The 19,132-nt window shown below is 38.6% G+C and overlaps 1 protein-coding gene across 1 annotated transcript in view; it reads right to left on the bottom strand.

Annotated features, from left to right (window-relative positions):
* VWA3B (von Willebrand factor A domain containing 3B) overlaps positions 1–19,132 on the bottom strand; it is a 221,656-nt gene that overhangs the window by 45,439 nt on the left and 157,085 nt on the right. The window contains exon 20 of the mRNA XM_078057455.1: positions 2,781–2,899. Within this exon, the coding sequence (XP_077913581.1) occupies positions 2,781–2,899 (119 nt within the window). The remainder of the gene's footprint in view (positions 1–2,780; positions 2,900–19,132) is intronic.

The following is a 19,132-nucleotide window of genomic DNA, read 5'->3' as shown; positions in this document are numbered from 1 at the left end:
AATTTGGTTGAGGGGTTGTATTCACTAGCTCTCTACACCTCTAGTTGACAAATCTACTTGTGCCAAGAATAGCCAGAATTTGCAAAGCAACTTGTAATTAATGACGCTTCAGAAATCTAACCAGCAGGCAGATCATTTTGGAGATCATATGCAGAGGTTACTAAGGATGGCCCCGCAGCCAGGTTAGAACTGATGCTTCTCCTCTGAATCTGAGGGCTGCAACCTTGACCTTACACTCAAAATCAAAATGAGCTGCAGACAAATGACCCCAGAAGCCAGCCGGCCCTGCCAACCCTCACTCAAAGTTTATACTCAGACACACAAAGCCAAAATTGCTATCTCGATTCATAAAATATTGAAACAGAAGGACTCCCACACACAGCCAGTAAGTGTGACCAACATAGCTAGTTTATGTCACTATTTTGGCCAAAGGGCTATGAGGTTCCCAACTGTCTGGTCATTGCTAACCATACAAATTCAGGGTTTTATTTGGCTTACCTGTGATGGGAAACTCCTTAGAAATGTTATATTGGGGACGGAGTGGGAGTAAACCCAGTTTCATTAATTACTTTTCATAGTAGGTGTATCTTTAGAAAGGTGGAGCAAGATGGAAAAGGGAATTGACACTTATACCAACAAAATTCTTAAAAACTATTGAATGCAAAAGATCAGGAAGTTTTGTTCTGTATAATACTAATGTTAATATTAATATTAAGTAATAATATTAAATATTCATTTAATATAAACATCACATTAATATCATATATTAAGTCAATGATATTGAATTTTAAATAATACTAATCATATTAAAATTAATATTACTATTAATAATAGCAATATGCATTTCTCTAAGGGTCCCAAAAGGTTTTTCCATATTCACTCATTGGAAGTAAGAAGTGGGCCAAATCACTATGTCTGTATTTTGGTTTTGCTGTTAGGGAAGGAGGGATCCCTGTTTTCAGAAAGGGAAAGGGTTAATGTAGGGGGAAGAGCTGTGTGACTATTATACTCTATGTATTTATTGTTATTTTAGGATTAGCAGATTCAGGAAATGAAAGGGGTAAGTAATTAACATTAATTGCTCTTTATATATAATTTACATAACCATCACAACTGCCTCCGGAGATAGATTTTGTAAATAAGGAATCTGAAGCTTGCAATTGTTACATGACCTGCAAAGTAGACATCAGGATCAAAAATGAAACCCAGAATGGGGACCTCAAAGCCCTAGCTTGTGGCCCTGCAACAGGCTTTCACAAAGCAGGTAATTCTAGAACTCAAATATTTGACTGAGTCAAGCAAATTCAATTATAATATGAATGATACATTTTGAATAACTGAATTTGATGAATTTTAATAACTAAACATGAATTAGATCAGATTCAAATTAAATTCCAATAGTCAAATACATACATAGCAACACCTGCTATCGAGAGGAGATAAGGGGGAAAGCAAGGCTGCCAAGCTCCGGCCCTTGGAAGTTGACATCCTTGCAGGGGAGAGCCAGGCCTGTGCAGAAGCTGTGAGCCCTCTGAGGACTACAGGCAAGGTGGCTGGTGGAGTCACTGGGGAAAGGCCTCTTGGAGGAGGGCCACTGGAGCTGAGGCAAATCAGGAATGAAAGAGGCCAGCTGGAGGACACGAAGAGGGGCAGCATTGCTGGGAGGCAAGGGAAGGCCTGCCTGGCGCAGAGGGAGAGGCAGAGTGGAGGGGCAGCCCCCTTGTGCAGGGGATGGGGGGAAATCTACAGAGCAAAGCCTCAGGCCCACAGACCAGAGTGAGCCTTGGCATAGTTAGTTGTGTCTGCAAGAGAAAGGAAGGGCAGACAAAGACTCAGAGAAGTCCTGAGGAGCCTGGAGGCAGCCGAAGGAGCTCATGTAAGCCTCCATTCTTAGGTGAGGGCAGGAGAAGGCTCCCGTGAAAGGAGATTTGCAGAGGCCTGTGACGGGCATGGTGGGGAAAGGCCAGCCTCTGGACTGGACTGTGCACCCCACATGGCAGGAGTCAGGCTCTATGCTTCTTTCAAACACACACTAGACACACTGCAAAATGACAACAGACCAGCATATGCTGCCTAGGACACATCGTTAACTTTCATGTACTTTATTTCATTCCTCCCACCCACATGGTGGTAGGTGAAAACCCAGTTGCACAGCTTCCAGAACCAAGGAAAGGCTTGCCCGGAGAAGTAGGGCATGCTCAAAGTTCAAGTGCTAGGCACAGAGGCTTAATAAAGTGCTGGGAGTGGGGTGGGGAGGAGACCGCAGAGCTAGGCCAAGGGTGAGACCGGGCATCTGCCCTTGTGAAAAGAGACCCCTATCTCAGCACTAAGACAGTGACTAAGAGTATAACTTTCACTGGAGCCAACTTGATCATCCTCCTGATCTTGGGAAAAAATGGTTTACATAGTAGGAGACACTTACATTATCTCCATTATCTCATTATTGTGGAGTTTCATTAGTCACTTTACAAAATCTTAGGTGTCGAAATGATCAAATTCACTCTGCTACAGGGAAAGCGTCAAAGATCTCAGGGAAACGTGAGATTTCTATAGATTTTGGAGAGGGAAGATGGTTCCTTTAAAACTCTGTTGGACTTCTTCAGGTGCCTGGCACAGAGGAAGCGCCTCTGTTTGTAGCCGCTACTGCTGATAATCCTTCGGGGCAATCACTAAGTAGCTGCTCCAGGTAAAGAAAAAAAAATCTAAGCTAAAACAAGAGAAAACAAGCCCAAACAAATAAATTCCGCAGCCATTAAAGAGCAGCCAGGAATAATACTCACTTTTCATAGCTCTCAATGGCCTGTTCCACTTTTTGCTTGTAGATATTGAGCTTGACTCCTTGGGGGTTAATTAATGTCATCTTATTGGTGGTGTTGCACACATGTGCCAGAGGGAACACCTGCACAGCAATACCCAGGAAGGCGTCAGCTGATAGGTTAACATGTGCCCTTGAAAATGGATCTACAGAGCCATATGGCATGTTTTTATGACTATAAAACCAGTATAATTACAGAAAAATTAGAGAACACGGATAATCACAAAGAAAAAAAATAAGAATCTGAGATATCATTGCTAATCTTTTTCTTCCAATTTTAAAACTATATATTTTTAAAATCACCACCATGCACACACACAACACAACAGCTTTGGGAAATTCCTAGTCAGAAACAAGTATCATCTTCATAAGCCCCTGTCAAACTGATGAGAGTGAGCAATTTTTAAGTAAAAGGATCACCTTGTTGCTACTTTGTAAATTACTACTTGGGTTAAACATCTTTCTCATATATTTATTTTACATTTTATTTTCTCTTGAAAATATCTGATTATATTTAACATCTTTGGACTATTTTCCTTGTCAGTTTATAAGAGATTCTTATAAATGTCAAAGAGAGAAGCCTTAGTGATCACATTCTATAAGAACAGCAGACTACCAGAAAGAGAGGGCTTCTTTTGTAGTCTTTCTGCTTGCACCTGGTGCTTACTTTTGGGTTTGGGTATGTCTATGATTCCATGCCATCTTCTTAATACCTATAATACTATATACTTACCTCTTTGCATGTTACCTCTCTCTCTCCAGTAGAATATAAGCTCCATCAGAGTAGAAACTTTGTCTTATTTACTACTGTATTCCCATTACCTAGAACATTGGCTGGCACATAGTATGCCCTCAACAAATGTTTGTTGGTAAATGAATAAATATATATTCATAAAAAAGTATATTCCATATCTTAATATTTAAACAAAAAAGAAAAGTCTAACAGAATGCCAAGCTATAAAATTGCTTCAAAATTATATATGATTCCAACCATAGCAGCATGTAGGCATTTTGAAAATGTGGAGAATTGCTTTTGAGAAGTAAATTTTTACTTTCAATCAAGATGATATAGGTCATGCTTTTATGTTCCCTCTTATATCCAAAATTATACAAAAATTGAATTGTTATTGCTTAAGAAAAAAAATGCAGAGAACGGAAAGGAGGAAGGAAAGAAAAAAAGGTCAGATGCATGGCTGATAAATTTCTAGATACAAAAGTTGAATGGAACTGGGAACAAGTGAGCAGGGCTGAAGTTGTGGACTTGCTGTCTCTGTGTCTAAGGACAGCAGGGGCGGGGCGGGGGGGGGGGTGGTGGAGGCGCGGTGCACAACTCCTGGAGAGCAAGTGGGACTATGAGTGTTTGTACGCCAAGGGCCCAAGTCAGGCTCAGTGCGGGCCTGAAGCCAGTACTGGTCTGAGGGCCTCTCACCCTTGAAGAAGATTCTGCCAACTGAGAGAGGACACTGATGTGGCATCACCACCAAGAACTATACCAAGCCACCCTCTGAATCTATCACATTCCAGTACCACCGAGGAATGAGAGCTCTAAACGCCAGTGGGCGGGGCGGGTGGGGGGGGAGGTTACAAGGGGATAGATTTAGGCAACTGCAAAACTGGAGAAAGAAAAATACAGATTAAAATAATCCTGTTAATCTATACTAAAATTCCAAAATCTACAATGAAAAAAATGCAAAAATGATGGCTGAGAAAATCAACGAGATTGTAAATTCAGTTGAGAAGAAATTAATCTTATGAGCCATCTAACAAAAATTTATAGTAATTATAATTAAAATTATGATTAGGTTGTTCAAAGAAGTAACAGTTATGTAAAAGTACAAAAACATACGGAAGTGCCATAAGAAAAAATGGACAGGAAAAAGAGTACTTTAAACCTATCTTGGAAAAAAGGACATTGAAATGGATGGCTACATACACTAATTTTTTAATTTAAACATCAAGACCAAAACAAACAAGAAAATAGGCAAAGATTCAGAAAACATAAGAGAAAGAAATGAAGAGGCTATGAAATCAAACCTCACTACTTGTCAGGAGCAGGAATTCAGCATGTGGCTTCTAGAACAACTTTTGTCAAAGGGAAGGGGCCAGAACAGTAGGTTAAAAGGTGAGTCGACTGGGCTTTGAACACTGAATGAAGCTTGCAGTAATAGGGGAAAAAAAACAAACAAACACCACAACTCTCAAAATAGAGCTACATATCACAAAAACTTTCAGAGGAAAAAGAAATCAATCTCCACAAAATCAAAGACCTTTACATTTTTATCACCTCTGGAAAAAACACCCCCTTAGAAGTCTATAAATAGCTCTCCAAGTTTGCCAACATATGGCCCAAATGCAAATCAACACCATAAAATATTTAGCAACATGATAACACTTATATTAATGTTCTACTTCCCTCTTTTGTGGTTTTGGATCTCATGCCTTGTGTGGCCATCATGTACTTCAGTGTGGTAGTAGTTCAAATTTGGCTCTGTGCACCCACTCTCATTCCTTTCTGCATGCAGATTTAGGGAAAGACAAAGTCATACTCCACACCTTCAGTCTGTGGTCTTAGTTTTTACAACATGGTGGTCACATGGAGGTCCCATGGGATATTCTCTTTATGATGTCAAATGTAGTGTGACTATGAGGTCGTAAGGGGCATTCTGATAGGACTTGGGGGATCAGAACCATGGCCGCCCAGCTTCTGCAAGGAAGCATGTGGGGAGGAGGGTGCAGTTAATGAAAAAACTGACAACTTTGTTTGAAAGGGAATAAAACCTGATCACATCTCCTTTGAAAATGATTTACTTATTACCTCTCATAATGAAAATCAAGAGACCCTCTTGGACAATATTTGACAACAAAAAAAGAGCCTCATGATATCACCTACCTCAATTCTCTTGAGATTAACCTAAAGAAGCCTTACCAAATTGATATTAATAATCATACCCTGTGGGGAAAGATTTTAACTATGAGAAAGGGAGGGAAGGGGGGGAGAGAGAGAGAGAGAGATAAATGGGGGAGAGACAGAAAGAAAGAGAGAGAGAGAGAGAGTCATCGACCATAAAGAAAGAAGAAATTGCTAGAATTCATAGACAGCTAATTTGGGTTGATTCTGTTAGAATTTTTCCCATTGTTAGACCTGTAAGCAACCACTGTATTTAAGAATAGTTTTGTCAATAATGGTAATAGTGTTTATCCTTTACTCTCTGCCAAGCATTAAGCACTCTCTACATATTTTCTCATTCAGTCCCTATATTGATATATACATTGAATTGCAGGTTTTGTTACATGCCTTTTCTTTCTACCAAACTCTGCTGTTCTTTATTCCTTTCAAAAAAACCTACTAGTTTTCTAGCATAATACATGTACAAAGTAACAATTTATTAAATATTTGAAAAACTAAAACTATATATAAATTAAAAATAATGGTCAAGGGTCAAAAAATGTTTGTTTATCTATATTATAAAACATAATGAAGTCTGGATTCCACCAAATTTGAATTCTTGGTAATTGAGGCATGGGATGAATGTAATCTTTGCTATTTTTTAAGAGGTATTTGCTAGAAATATGAATAAAGTGAACAAGATTTTGAGAGATTTAGCTTATATAAGAAAACTATTCTGAAACAATAAAAGAACAGAAAATTAAAATGAAATACCATTTTCACACAGCAATTGGCAAAGTTTTTTTTTTTTAATGTACTGCTCTTAAGTGATAACAAAGACATAGGTAAATAGGCCTTGTTAAAATTCCAAGTAAACTGTGCACTAATGGGGGACTAATTTAAATAAATTGCAGTAGTTCATATTATTGAATATTAGTGCAACCATTAAAAATTCATCCAAATATGGTCATTACAAGGGAGTATGTTCATAACAAATGCTAAATGAAGGAAGCAGAATACAGAACTGTATGCACAGGTATTAGTTGTTAAAGTCATACTACAGGTAGAGTTCCTCCTGACAACATTCTGTGTTTATCAGCAACCCCACATTTTGAAAATGAGAAAAGAGTATGAAACTGGTGTTTATATATTTATTGTTCAACCTTGGCTTAGTTCACCAATTTCACTTTTTTCAACTTAATCAGCTCTTCCAACAAATATCCCAGAGCTTGCTGCCAGATTGGCCAAGGAGAGGTCTGATGGGATATGCGTAACGAAAACGCCAGAGCTGCACAAATCCTGCATGGGTAACTCTGAACACAGATGTGGTGGCTTTATGGACAGTGCGGATGCACAAACTGCTGAGTGCAGAAGCTTAAATGTCTGCTTTCAAACTGGAACATCTCCAGTCTCCAAAGAACAAATGAAAGCAGGACCACAGAATTAACTGGCAAAGGAGGAGGGTGTCAACAAGATCATTCATAAACCCAAGAAAATATGTTACTTACTACAGAGTAGTCTATGTCCCACATTTTTCATATAAACTTTTAGAAAAGAAACGATTGTTCTTTTCAATTTAGTGAACACTTTAATTGTAGAAGATAAACATCTATTGACCTGGAGCAATGTTCACTGTAGACTGTTGAGTAAAAATGAAGGCACAAAACTGTATATTCAGTTTGACTTCATTTTGGTAAAACAAAAACAAAGAACAAAGGATACATATGTAGCGAAAAAGGTCTGGTCAAACAACTACCAAATGATTCATCAGTGGGGGCGCCTGGGTGGCTCAGTCGTCTGCCTTTGGCTCGGGTCATGGTCCCAGGGTCCTGGGATCGAGCCCCGCGTCGGGCTTCCTGCTCAGTGGGAAGCCTGCTTCTCCCTCTCCCACTCCCCCTGCTTGTGTTCCCTCTCTTGCTGTGTCTCTCTCTGTCAAATAAATGAAATCTTAAAAAAAAAAAAGTTTAAAAAAAAAAAATGATTCATCAGTGGTGGAATTATGACTCTACTGTTTCTTTCTTTTTCACTTATCTGTATTTCCTAATTTTTATACACAGTGAATATATATAGCTTTTGTAGTAACTGTCCTTTTAAATTTTTACTTAAGATAAGCCTTTCTATCAATACATAATCTCGTTATGTTCAATGCTACTATATATGACAGCAACAAAATGCTTGTCCTTAACAGCATCCCTAACCTCTTTGCACCTAACTTCCTTGTCAGCTAAATGACAAGATGAATAGCAATTTCACTAAGTTGCTCTAACTTTTAGATACAATACTTTGATGATATCAAATGCTTTGTTCGAAACCCAGTAATGAGGGCTCATCATGTACTATATTAATGGGATTGTGCCATGGCCTGTCAGAAGTAAATGATGGAGCTAGTGTGCAAGCCCAGCGTATCTGACCACAGAGTTATGTGCCTAATGAACCCAGATTACGGCAAAGCAGGAAGCCTTGATGGGATGTTATTAAAGAACATCATGATGTTGATGCTGATTATGTAAATTTTCCAATGATACAGATTAATGTTCCTGAATTATTTCACTTTTCTTTGAAGCAACTGGCAATAAAGAACTCTGAATTCCAGATTCATCAAATAACTAAAACAATTTTATCCTTTATATGACTTGGCAATGAATTAATCTTTTTGAAAGAGCTAAGGTAAAATTATCTGGTCCATTGGAAACCAAAAGTGCCAGTTAGCATCTTGTAATGAAGAGTTGCTAGGGCAACCTCTCTGCTCAATACTTCATTTCCAAGGTGACAGATTTGATGCTGGTCCGGGAAACACTGAAAACCAAAACAGCATTGTGTTCCAGAAGAAGAAAGAGCCCATACATAAGTCATGAATGAAACAAAGAGCTGGGGACAAAGCCAAACACTGCTTTACAATTCGGCCCAGACAGATGTGGCCGGGCACAGAACATAGGAGTAAGAGTCAATTAAAATTCTCAGTGAAGTGGGTTAAGATTCAGGTTTCCTTTTCAGCTCCATTCTACTTTTTTGTCTACTTTTTCATAAAACATTAGGTCCAAATCTCAAAAAGCTATACATCCCACTAAGGATGAGATATTTTTAGGTTATTGTCTTACTATTCTTTCCATTTCTAAGTGAGGGTCTCTTCCAGTCAGAGAAGATGTTAAGGAATAAAAGATATAGGCGTGCTTTGAGAGTGAAATTGGAATTTACTGCAGTATACTCCCATCATCATCATGATTCGTGCTCTAACTATCAATAATGGAGGAAGGTAAGCATGCTGGATGGTGTGTTACCTACTCACAGGTCTGTGATGAGAATTTACATTGTCACTAAAGGCACCAAGCACAAGTACCAATGGTGGAATGCAATTGAAAAATGTTGCTCCTCATCCCTTGGCTTTGCTTTCTAGAGTCAGAAGACTAGAATGTTCTTATAAAGAACAGAACCCTCACTACTCTTCCAGTTTTTCCGTCTTGGAAATCACTCCATATTTTTTTCTCTCTGAGCCCCACATGGCTTCTTATCTACCTGACTTTGAAAATAGCCTTGGATCCACCCCCATTGTTGCCACCTGGGTGATAGTCATCCAGGCTTTGCCTCCTGACTGACTCTTACCCTTCCCAGCCTCAAACCTCTCCAACTATTCTGCACATTGCTGCTGAAGCCCAAACTTGATCTTCTGCTAAAAACCCTTTGCTTGTCCTCAGGATGACATTCCAACTTCTTAATCAATCAAGGCACTTCCTTTACTAGTGCTAACACCTTCCTCCAGTCACACAAAACATTCTTTAGAATAACAAACTTTCTTGGACCCTTAAACTCCCCCACCTGCTCCCCCACTGCTGAGGACATCCCTCCCAACCTCCTCACCTCATAACTCCTTTTCTGTCCCTGGGTCTTAACTCTCACAGCCAAGTGTGAAGCCTTCTTTGACAAATGAAACTGGCTTAGGGGCCTCTCCTGCATCTTCACTCTGCACCTTCCACTTGTTGCATTTAACCAGGACTTTTTTAAATTGCTATTTCCTCCATGAGATGGTAAACTGTGCCTGGGTAGAAACATTGGTTGTCTTATTTGGCTATACTATAGAGATCAGCTCAGGGCCTGCATACGGTAGGCATGTAATATTTGTTGAATATTTTTAGAATAAAAGCCAATATTTATTGAGTGCCTGCTGAGTATGGACTATTATATGCATTACTTCTTTTAATCCCATAACAATCTCAGAGTACGCATATTATTATTATATAAATTACTATGTTTACTTCTTCAGAATATGAACCAGTGAAGAGAGGACAGGTTGAATAAGATTTTACATCTGCATATTATTTTGAGGGTTTTCAAAACATTTCTACACTCATAGAACAAATGCTTATCAACAAATATTATATAGAGTTCCTCTTGGGAAAAAGGTTGTCCTTGGGGCTGTAACTAGTAGAAATGTAAAATTTATTTGGAAGGTTATTTGATTTCATCTGTCAAAATTTTAAACATGCACACCCTTTGGGTCTAGCAACACTACTTCACAGAATCTACCCCAAAAGAGACGTGTACATGTGCCCAAAAATCTGTGTGCAAGGAAATCTGTTACAGGATTGTTTGTGATATGGAAAAGAAGGATAAGGAGTGGGTTCCATGGTGTAATGGTTAGCACTCTGGACTCTGAAAAGAAGGATATAATGTAAATGTCCATTAAGAATGGAAAAGAACTGGGGATGGCAAGTACAGCACAGGAAATATAGTGAACAGTACTATAATAGCATTGGATGGTGACAGAGGATGTTACACTTGTGGTAAGCACAGCATAACTTATAGAGTTGTTGGAATCACTGTGTTGTACACATAAAACTAATGTAATATGGTGTGCCAACTATACTTCAATTAAGAAATAAAATAATGAGGAAGAACCTTGAAACTAGTAAGAATGAGACAGACCCATATCTACACATGTGTAAAAGTCTCTAACAGCTTAATTTTTTTTAAAGTAGGATCCATACCCAGCATGGAGCCCAACATGGGGCCTGAACTCATGACCCCGAGAGTAAGACCTGAGCTGAGATCAAGAGTCGGACATTTAACTGACTGAGCCACCCAAGTGCCCCAAGACCTTAATTTTTAAAAGATAATTTTTATAAAATAAACAATAAATTATAAAAGATAAAAATGGCAAATCCATATGGTATCACCTCATTTATGATTATTAAAATTGTTCTGCATATGTGTATAAATATATGTTATGTATACATACATATATATATGAGCGTGTGTGTAGAAAAGAGTTGGAGAGACTGTCTTTTTTCATTGGATATTTTTTCCTGATTTGTCAAAGATTATTTGATCATAGAGTTGAGGGTCCATATCTGAGCTCTCTATTCTGTTCCATTGGTCTATGTGTGTGTTTTTGTGCCAATACCATGTTGTCTTGGTGATCACAGCTTTGTAATATAGCTTGAGGTCCAGGCAACGTGATGCCCCCAGCTTTGTTTTTCTTTTTCATCATTCCCTTGGCGATTTGGGGTCTTTTCTGGTTCCATACAAATTTTAGGATTGTCTGTTCCAGCACTTTGAAAAATGCCAATGGTATTTTAATAGGGATGGCACTGAAAGTGTAAATTGCTCTGGGGAAGATAGACATTTTAACAATGTTTATTCTTTCAATCCATGAGCATGGAATATTTTTCCATCTTTTTGTGTCTTCCTCAATGTCTTTCATAAGTGTTCTGTAGTTTCTAGAGTATAGATCCTTTACCTCTTTAGTTAGGTTTATTCCTAGGTATCTTACGGTTTTTGCTGCTATTGTGAATGGAACTGATTCCTTAATTTCTCTTTCTACAGTTGCATTGTTAGTGTATAGAAAAGCAACTGATTTCTGTGCATTGATTTTGTATCCTGCCACATTGCTAAATATGAGTTCTAGTAATTTGAGGGTGGAGTCTTTTGGGTTTTCCACATAAAGTATCACGTTATCTGCGAAGAGGGAGAGTTTGACTACTTCTTTGACAATTTGGATGCCTTTTATTTCTTTTTGTTGCCTGATTGCTGAGGCTAGGACTTCTAGTACTATGTTGAACAACAGTGGTAAGAGTGGGCATCCTTGTCATGTTCCTGATCTTAAGGGAAAAGCTCTCCAATGGAAAGAAGACAGTCTCTTCAATAGGTGGTGCTGGGAAAATTGGACAGCTACATATAGAAGAATGAAACTGGACCATTCCCTTACAACATACACAAAGATAAACTCAAAATGGATGAAAGAACTCAATATGAGACAGGAATCCATCAAAATCCTAAAGGAGAACATAGGCAGTAACCTTTTCGACATCGGCCACAGCAACTTCTTTCAAGACACGTCTCCAAAGGCAAGTGAAACAAAAGCAAAAATGAACTTTTGGGATTTCATCAAGATAAAAAGCTTCTGCACAGCAAAGGAAACAGTCAACAAATCTAAGAGGCAGCTCATGGAATGGGAGAAGATATTCGCAAATGACACTACAGATAAAGGGCTGATATCTAAGATCTATAAAGAACTTCTCAAACTCTACACTCAAAAAACTAATAAACCCAGTCAAAAAATGGGCAGAAGACATGAACAGACACTTCTCCAAAAAAGACATACAAATGGCTAACAGACACATGAAAAAATGTTCATCATCACTAGCCATCAGGGAAATACAAATCAAAACCACAATGAGATACCACCTTACACCAGTTAGAATGGCAAAAATTAACAAAACAGGAAACAGCAAATGTTGGTGAGGATGTGGAAAAAGGGGAACCCTCTTACACTGTTGGTGGGAATGCAAGCTGGTACAGCCACTTTGGAAAACAGTATGGAGGTTCCTCAAAATGTTAAGAATAGAGCTACCCTATGACCCAAAAATTGCACTAATAGGTATTTACCCCAAAGATACAGACGTAGTGAAAAGAAGTGGCATGTGCATCCCAGTGTTCACGGCAGCAATGTCCACAATAGCCAAACTGTGGAAGGAGCTGAGATGCCCTTCAACAGATTAATGGATAAAGAAGTTGTGGTACATATACACAATGGAATATTATTCAGCCATCAAAAACGATCAATACCTACCATTTGCATCGACATGGATGGAGCTGGAGGGGATTATGTTAAGTGAAGTAAGTCAAGCAGAGAAAGACAATTATCATATGGTTTCACTCATATGTGGAACATAAGCAATAGCACAGAGGACCATAGGGGAAGGGAAGGAAATCCAAAGGGGGAGAAATCAGAGAGCAAGATGAACCATGAGAGACTATGGATCCCGAGAAACAATCTGGGGGTTTCAGAGGGGAGAGGGGGAGGGGGTAACAGGGTGATGGGTATTGAGGAGGGCACGTGTTGTGATGAGCACTGGGTGTTATAGTTAACTAATGAATCACTGAACACTACATCAAAAACTAATTATGTACTATACAGTGGCTAACTGAATATAATAAAAAAAAAAAATTGGAAAGGTAGTCACCAAACTATCCAGAGTTTCCTTTGTAGACAAGAGTGGCTAAGAGAAAAGCTTCCACGTTTCCCTTTAAAGACTTCTACATGGCATTCCATGCTGAGAATGTATTCGTAAATTACTTAGCAAATAAAAATAAACCAATAATTAATTAAAAATTAGGTTCCCTTTATATTTCACCATTTTATCATTTGTTATAAGTCTGGTTTTCTTAACCTTTTTTTGTCAGCATAACATTAATATATATTCAGTTAAAAGTAGTACAACAAAAACTAGAAAGTACATAAACAAAACCCCCAAATCTCCAATAATCTCCTAACTCAGATAAACACTATTAACATTTTGGTAAAAGAGAAAAGGAGGGAGAAAGAGTGCTATGTCTACATCATACATATATGTAACCAAATTTATGTACTATATATGTGGAGCTTTGTACCTGATTTTTTCATTTAGCATTAATTATATGTAGAGCTAGTGTATAAGAAAGCAACTGGTTTCTGTGCATTGATTTTGTAGCCTGCCACATTACTGAATTGCTGTATGAGTTCTAGTAATTTGGGGATGGAGCCTTTCGGATTTTCCACATAAAGTATCATGTCATCTGTGAAGAGGGAGAGTTTGACTTCTTCTTTGCCAATTTGAATACCTTTTATTTCTTTTTGTTGTCTGATTGCTGTTGCTAGGATTTCTAGTACTATGTTGAACAATAGTGGCGAGAATGGGCATCCTTGTCGTGTTCCTGATCTTAAGGGAAAGGCTCTCAGCTTTTCCCCATTGAGGATGATATTCGCTGTGGCTTTTTCATAGATGGATTTTATGAACTTGAGGAATGTTCCCTCTATCCCTACACTCTGAAGAGTTTTAATCAGGGAAGGATGCTGTATTTTGTCAAATGCTTTTTCTGCATCAATTGAGAGGACCATATGGTTCTTCTCTCTCCTCCTATTAATGTGTTCTATCACGTTGATTGATTTGCGAATGTTGAACCACCCTTGCATCCTGGGCATAAATCCTACTTGGTTGTGGTGGATGATCCTTTTAATGTATTGTTGGATCCTATTAGCTAGGATTTTGTTGAGAATTTTGGAATCCATATTCATCAGGGATATCGGTCTGAAATTCTCCTTTTTGATGGGGTCTTTGCCTGGTTTGGGGATTAAGGTAATGCTGGCCTCACAGAATGAGTCTGGAAGCTTTCCTTCTGTTTCTATTTTTTGAAACAGCTTCAGGAGAATAGTTATTATTTCTTCTTTGAATGTTTGGAAGAATTCCCCCAGGAATCCATCAGGCAAAATCAATGCATAGAAACCAGTTGCTTTCTTATACACTAACAATGCAACTGTAGAAAGAGAAATTAGAGAATTGATTCCATTTACAATAGCACCAAAAACCATAAGATACCTCAGAATAAACCTAACCAAAGAGGTAAAGGATCTATACTCTAGGAACTACAGAACACTCATGAAAGAAATTGAAGAAGACACAAAAAGATGGAAAAACATTCCATGTTCATGGATCAGAAGAATAAACATTGTTAAAATGTCTATGCTGCCCACAGCAATCTATACCTGCAATGCCATCCTGATCAAAATTCCAACATTTTTCAAAGTGCTGGAACAAACAATCCTAAAATTTGTATGGAATCAGAAAAGACCCTGAATCGCCAAGGAAATGAAAAAGAAAAACAAAGCTGGGGGCATCATATTGCCTGATTTCAAGCTATATTACAAAGCCGTGATCACCAAGACAGCATGGTCCTGGCACAAAAACAGACGTACAGACCAAATGGAACAGAATAGAGAGCCCAGATATGGACCCTCAACTCTATGGTCAAATAATCTTCAACAAAGCAGGAAAAAAATATGCAATGGAAAAAAGACAGTCTCTTCAACAAACGGTGCTGGGAAAATTGGACAGCTATATACAGAAGAATGAAACTCAACCATTCTCTAACACCATACACAAAGATAAACTCAAAATGGATGAAAGAACTCAATGTGAGACAGGAATCCATCAAAATCCTAGAGGAGAACATAGACAGTAACCTCTTCGACATCAGCCACAGCAACTTCTTTCAAGATACATCTCCAAACGCAAGTGAAACAAAAGCAAAAATGAACTCTTGGGATTTCATCAAGATAAAAAGCTTCTGCAGAGCAAAGGAAACAGTCAATAAAACTAAGAGGCAACCCACAGAATGGGAGAAGATATTTGCAAATGACACTACAGACAAAGTGCTGATAACCAAGATCTATAAAGAACTTCTCCAACTCAACACCCAACAAATAATCAAGTCAAAAAATGGGCAGAAGACATGAACAGACACTTCTCCAAAAAAGACATACAAATGGCTAACAGACACATGAAAAAATGTTCATCATTACTAGCCATCAGGGAAATACAAAACAAAACCACAATGAGATACCACCTTACACCAGTTAGAATGGCAAAAATTGACAAAACAGGAAACAACAAATGTTGGAGAGGTTGTGGAGAAAGGGGAACCCTCTTACACTGTTGGTGGGAATGCAAGTTGGTACAGCCACTTTGGAAAACAGTGCGGAGGTGCCTCAAAAATTTAAAAATAGAGCTACCTTATGACCCAGCAATTACACTCCTGGGTATTTACCCCAAAGACACAGATGTAGTGAAAAGAAGGGCCAAATGCACTCCAATGTTCATAGCAGCCATGTCCGTAATAGCCAAACTGTGGAAAGAGCTGAGACGCCCTTCAATAGATGAATGGATAAAGAAGATGTGGTCCATATATACAATGGAATCTTACTCAGCCATCAGAAAGGATGACTACCCAACTTTTAGATCAACATGGATGAGGCTGGAGGAGATTATGCTAACTGAAATAAGTCAAGCAGAGAAAGTCAATTATCATATGGTTTCACTTATTTGTGGAACATAAGGAATAGCATGGAGGACATTAGGAGAAGGAAGGGAAAAATAAAGGAGGGGAAATCGGAGGGGGAGAAGAACCATGAGAGACTATGGACTCTGAGAAACAAACTGAGGGTTTTAGAGGGGAGGGGGGTGGGGGCATGGATTAGCCTGGTGATGGGTATTAGGGAGGGCATGTATTGCATGGAGCACTGGGTGTTATATGAAAACAATGGAACACTACATCAAAAACTAATGATGTACTGTATGGTGACTAACATAATAAAATTAAATTTAAAAAAATTGCATCGAGAGCTTTTCCCTATGTCATTCCTTATTCTTCAGGAACATGACATTTAATGAAAGTATGACCCTCCATGATACGGGTATACCCTGTAGACATTTGTCTTCAGCATTCTCATTGTTAGATATAAGGCAGCACTAACCATTCTTTGAATATATGTATCAGTATTTCTGATTATGAAATATCTACATATGGATTCACTGGAGAAAAGGCTGTATGTTCTTAACACCTCTGAGTGTACTGCCAAGGATGCACCAATTTATACTCCCACCAGCAGAATATAAAAGTTCTCATTTCATCCTAATTTTGCCATCACTGTTCATTGGTATTTGTGTTTGTTTGTTTATTAGTATTTTTTAACCTTACAAATTTGATGGTGGTGGTGGGGTAGTTGTCTAACTGGTTTTTCAGTTTGCACTTTTTCTCAATGCATATATTTGGTTACCAGGTAAGAAATATTTTTGTATGGGGTTTTGATTATTTTTTAATTTATCTCCCTAGATTTTCCAATGAGGTATTTACCATTTTTTTATTCTTTTATGGTATGGGCACGTATATATGTATGTTGTTCTGTGAACAGAACAATGATTTATACACACACACACACACACACACACAGGTTTATATGGATGCAAACACAAAAACATATTTAAGAATTACTCTTGTAACTCTTTGTTGTATATGTTACAAAGATTTTTCTGAGCTCTGCCTTCATTTTATTTGTATGTTTTTATGCAATATAACATTTTTCTGTATTTGATCTATAAATCTTTCCCTTGTGGTTTCTTCTTTGATTTTATGTTTGTACTTCCCTACCCTATCATGTTTGTTTTTTTGAGAAATTTACTTTTCCATGTTTCAGGCTATTGGAAGGCTTAGAAGGAGACATGAGAAGCACAAGAAAATTCTACTTCTTGGTAGAGTTCACTAAAGACATCTTATTCCAAATAAAACTGAAGAGTATTAATAAAATAAATGCACAGAATAGGAAAAGCTGCCACCAAACTTCCTAGAAGAAATCAATCAGTGTTCAGTTTCTCTCCGCTCCTTCTGGAGGAAGTCAAGTTCAAGTGATACATTGTTATCTGACCAAACAGGTTAGAGTTCACTGGAGATACAAATAGAACCTGCCAGTCACAAGGTCTCAGCCAGACACAGAACCACTCACTGTGAGGCACAGTCATGAGGAATACAGCATCAATCACACACAACCTCCACAGCAAAAATCACTGGTTGTGCAAAACTAGGGTGCATGTTGAACTCCGTGAGTGTAATGTCTTCAATGTGACTAAGAGAAAAAATTCACCAATTCCTCTGCTTCTTCCAAATACATCAAGACCAGTGAGATAAAGCCCCCCCCCCCTTTTTTTTAGATTTTATTTATTTATTTGACAGAGAGAGACACAGCCAGAGAGGGAACACAAGCAGGGGGAGTGGGAGAGGGAGAAGCAGGCTTCCCACTGATCAGGGAGCCCGATGTGGGGCTCAATCCCAGGACCCTGAGATCATGACCTGAGCCAAAGGCAGATGCACAACGACTGAGCCACCCGGGCACCCGATAAAGGCTTTTTTTAAAAAAAAGATTTCTGCCTTTAGGGGCACCTGGTTGTGTTCCCTCTCTCACTGTGCCTCTCTGTGTCAAATAAATAAATAAAATCTTTAAAAAAAAAAAAAAAAGACTTCCTGCCTTTGATTTTTTTCAACTTTTTTTATGGAAAATCAAAACTATGTAAAAAAGCAGACAGAATAGTAGAACGAGCTTCCCCTGATTCAATATTATTATTATGCAAATTTAACAGTTATCAACTCATGGCCAATCTTCTTTTATCTATTCCTCTCCTTCCCCAACAACTGCCACCCTCCCAATGATTGGGAAGCAAATTCCAAACACCCTACATTTCTTCTGTAACCATCACAGGATGAGATGAGTTCTTTTAAGGATAGTATTTCCATTTAGTGACTATAAAGCCTGGTATGTTTCTATTTAAATCATTAGCTGCCACTGTATTTGCCCAGAAGCATTGGGGTTTGATCTTCATATCCTTGTTTTTTGTGTGTTCCTCATTCTTGAACAGTCTGGCTGCTCCACTGAATCTGTTCTTGCTAAGGGCAAGGACCTTCTAGTTGCCCAATTCAAGGGAAACTTTTCAGTATTTATTTGGCCTTCCTCCACATTTAACCCTCCCATGCTCTCCCACTGCTTTTTCCCCTTCCAAGATATGACTGTCATTCTCTTACGGTTCTTTGGCTCTGGTTCATTCTCTGTCTCTGTCTCTCTCTCTCTCTCTCTGCATCTCTCTTGCTCCCTCCCTCTTTCCCTCTCTGACTTTTTCCTTTGGAGACTTTTATGATGGAAAAGATGCCACTGGGGTTGCCTGGGTGGCTCAGTCGGCTAAGGGGTCCGACTCCTGGTTTCAAATCAGGTCCTGATCTCATGGGTCCATGAGATCGAGCCTCATGTTGGGCCCGGAGCTCAGCCGGAAGTCTGCTTGAGAATCTCTCCCTCTGCCCTCCCCCGACTCATGCAGGCATGCATGTGTTCTCTCTCTCTCTCAGTAAATCTTAAAAAAAAAAAAAAAAAGAAAAAGAAAAGATGCCACTATATTTAAGAAGAGAAGGTAAGCAAAGGGAGGACATAGTCTCTCATAAGTTCTCCCCTGGTCCTCTGATACTGGATAATGTTCACTCATGACTCATGACTCTGAGAAGATTTTCAAACATGTTTGCAGCTCCACACTGCCACCCACCAGCAACCAGCTGTGAACGGCCAACCCAACAAAGACCAA

Source organism: Halichoerus grypus, chromosome 10 (assembly GCF_964656455.1).
Source record: "Halichoerus grypus chromosome 10, mHalGry1.hap1.1, whole genome shotgun sequence".
Classification (NCBI taxonomy): Eukaryota; Metazoa; Chordata; class Mammalia; order Carnivora; family Phocidae; genus Halichoerus; species Halichoerus grypus.
The sequence above is the reverse complement of the archived record's forward strand: the minus strand, read 5'-3'. Positions and strand labels throughout refer to the sequence as shown.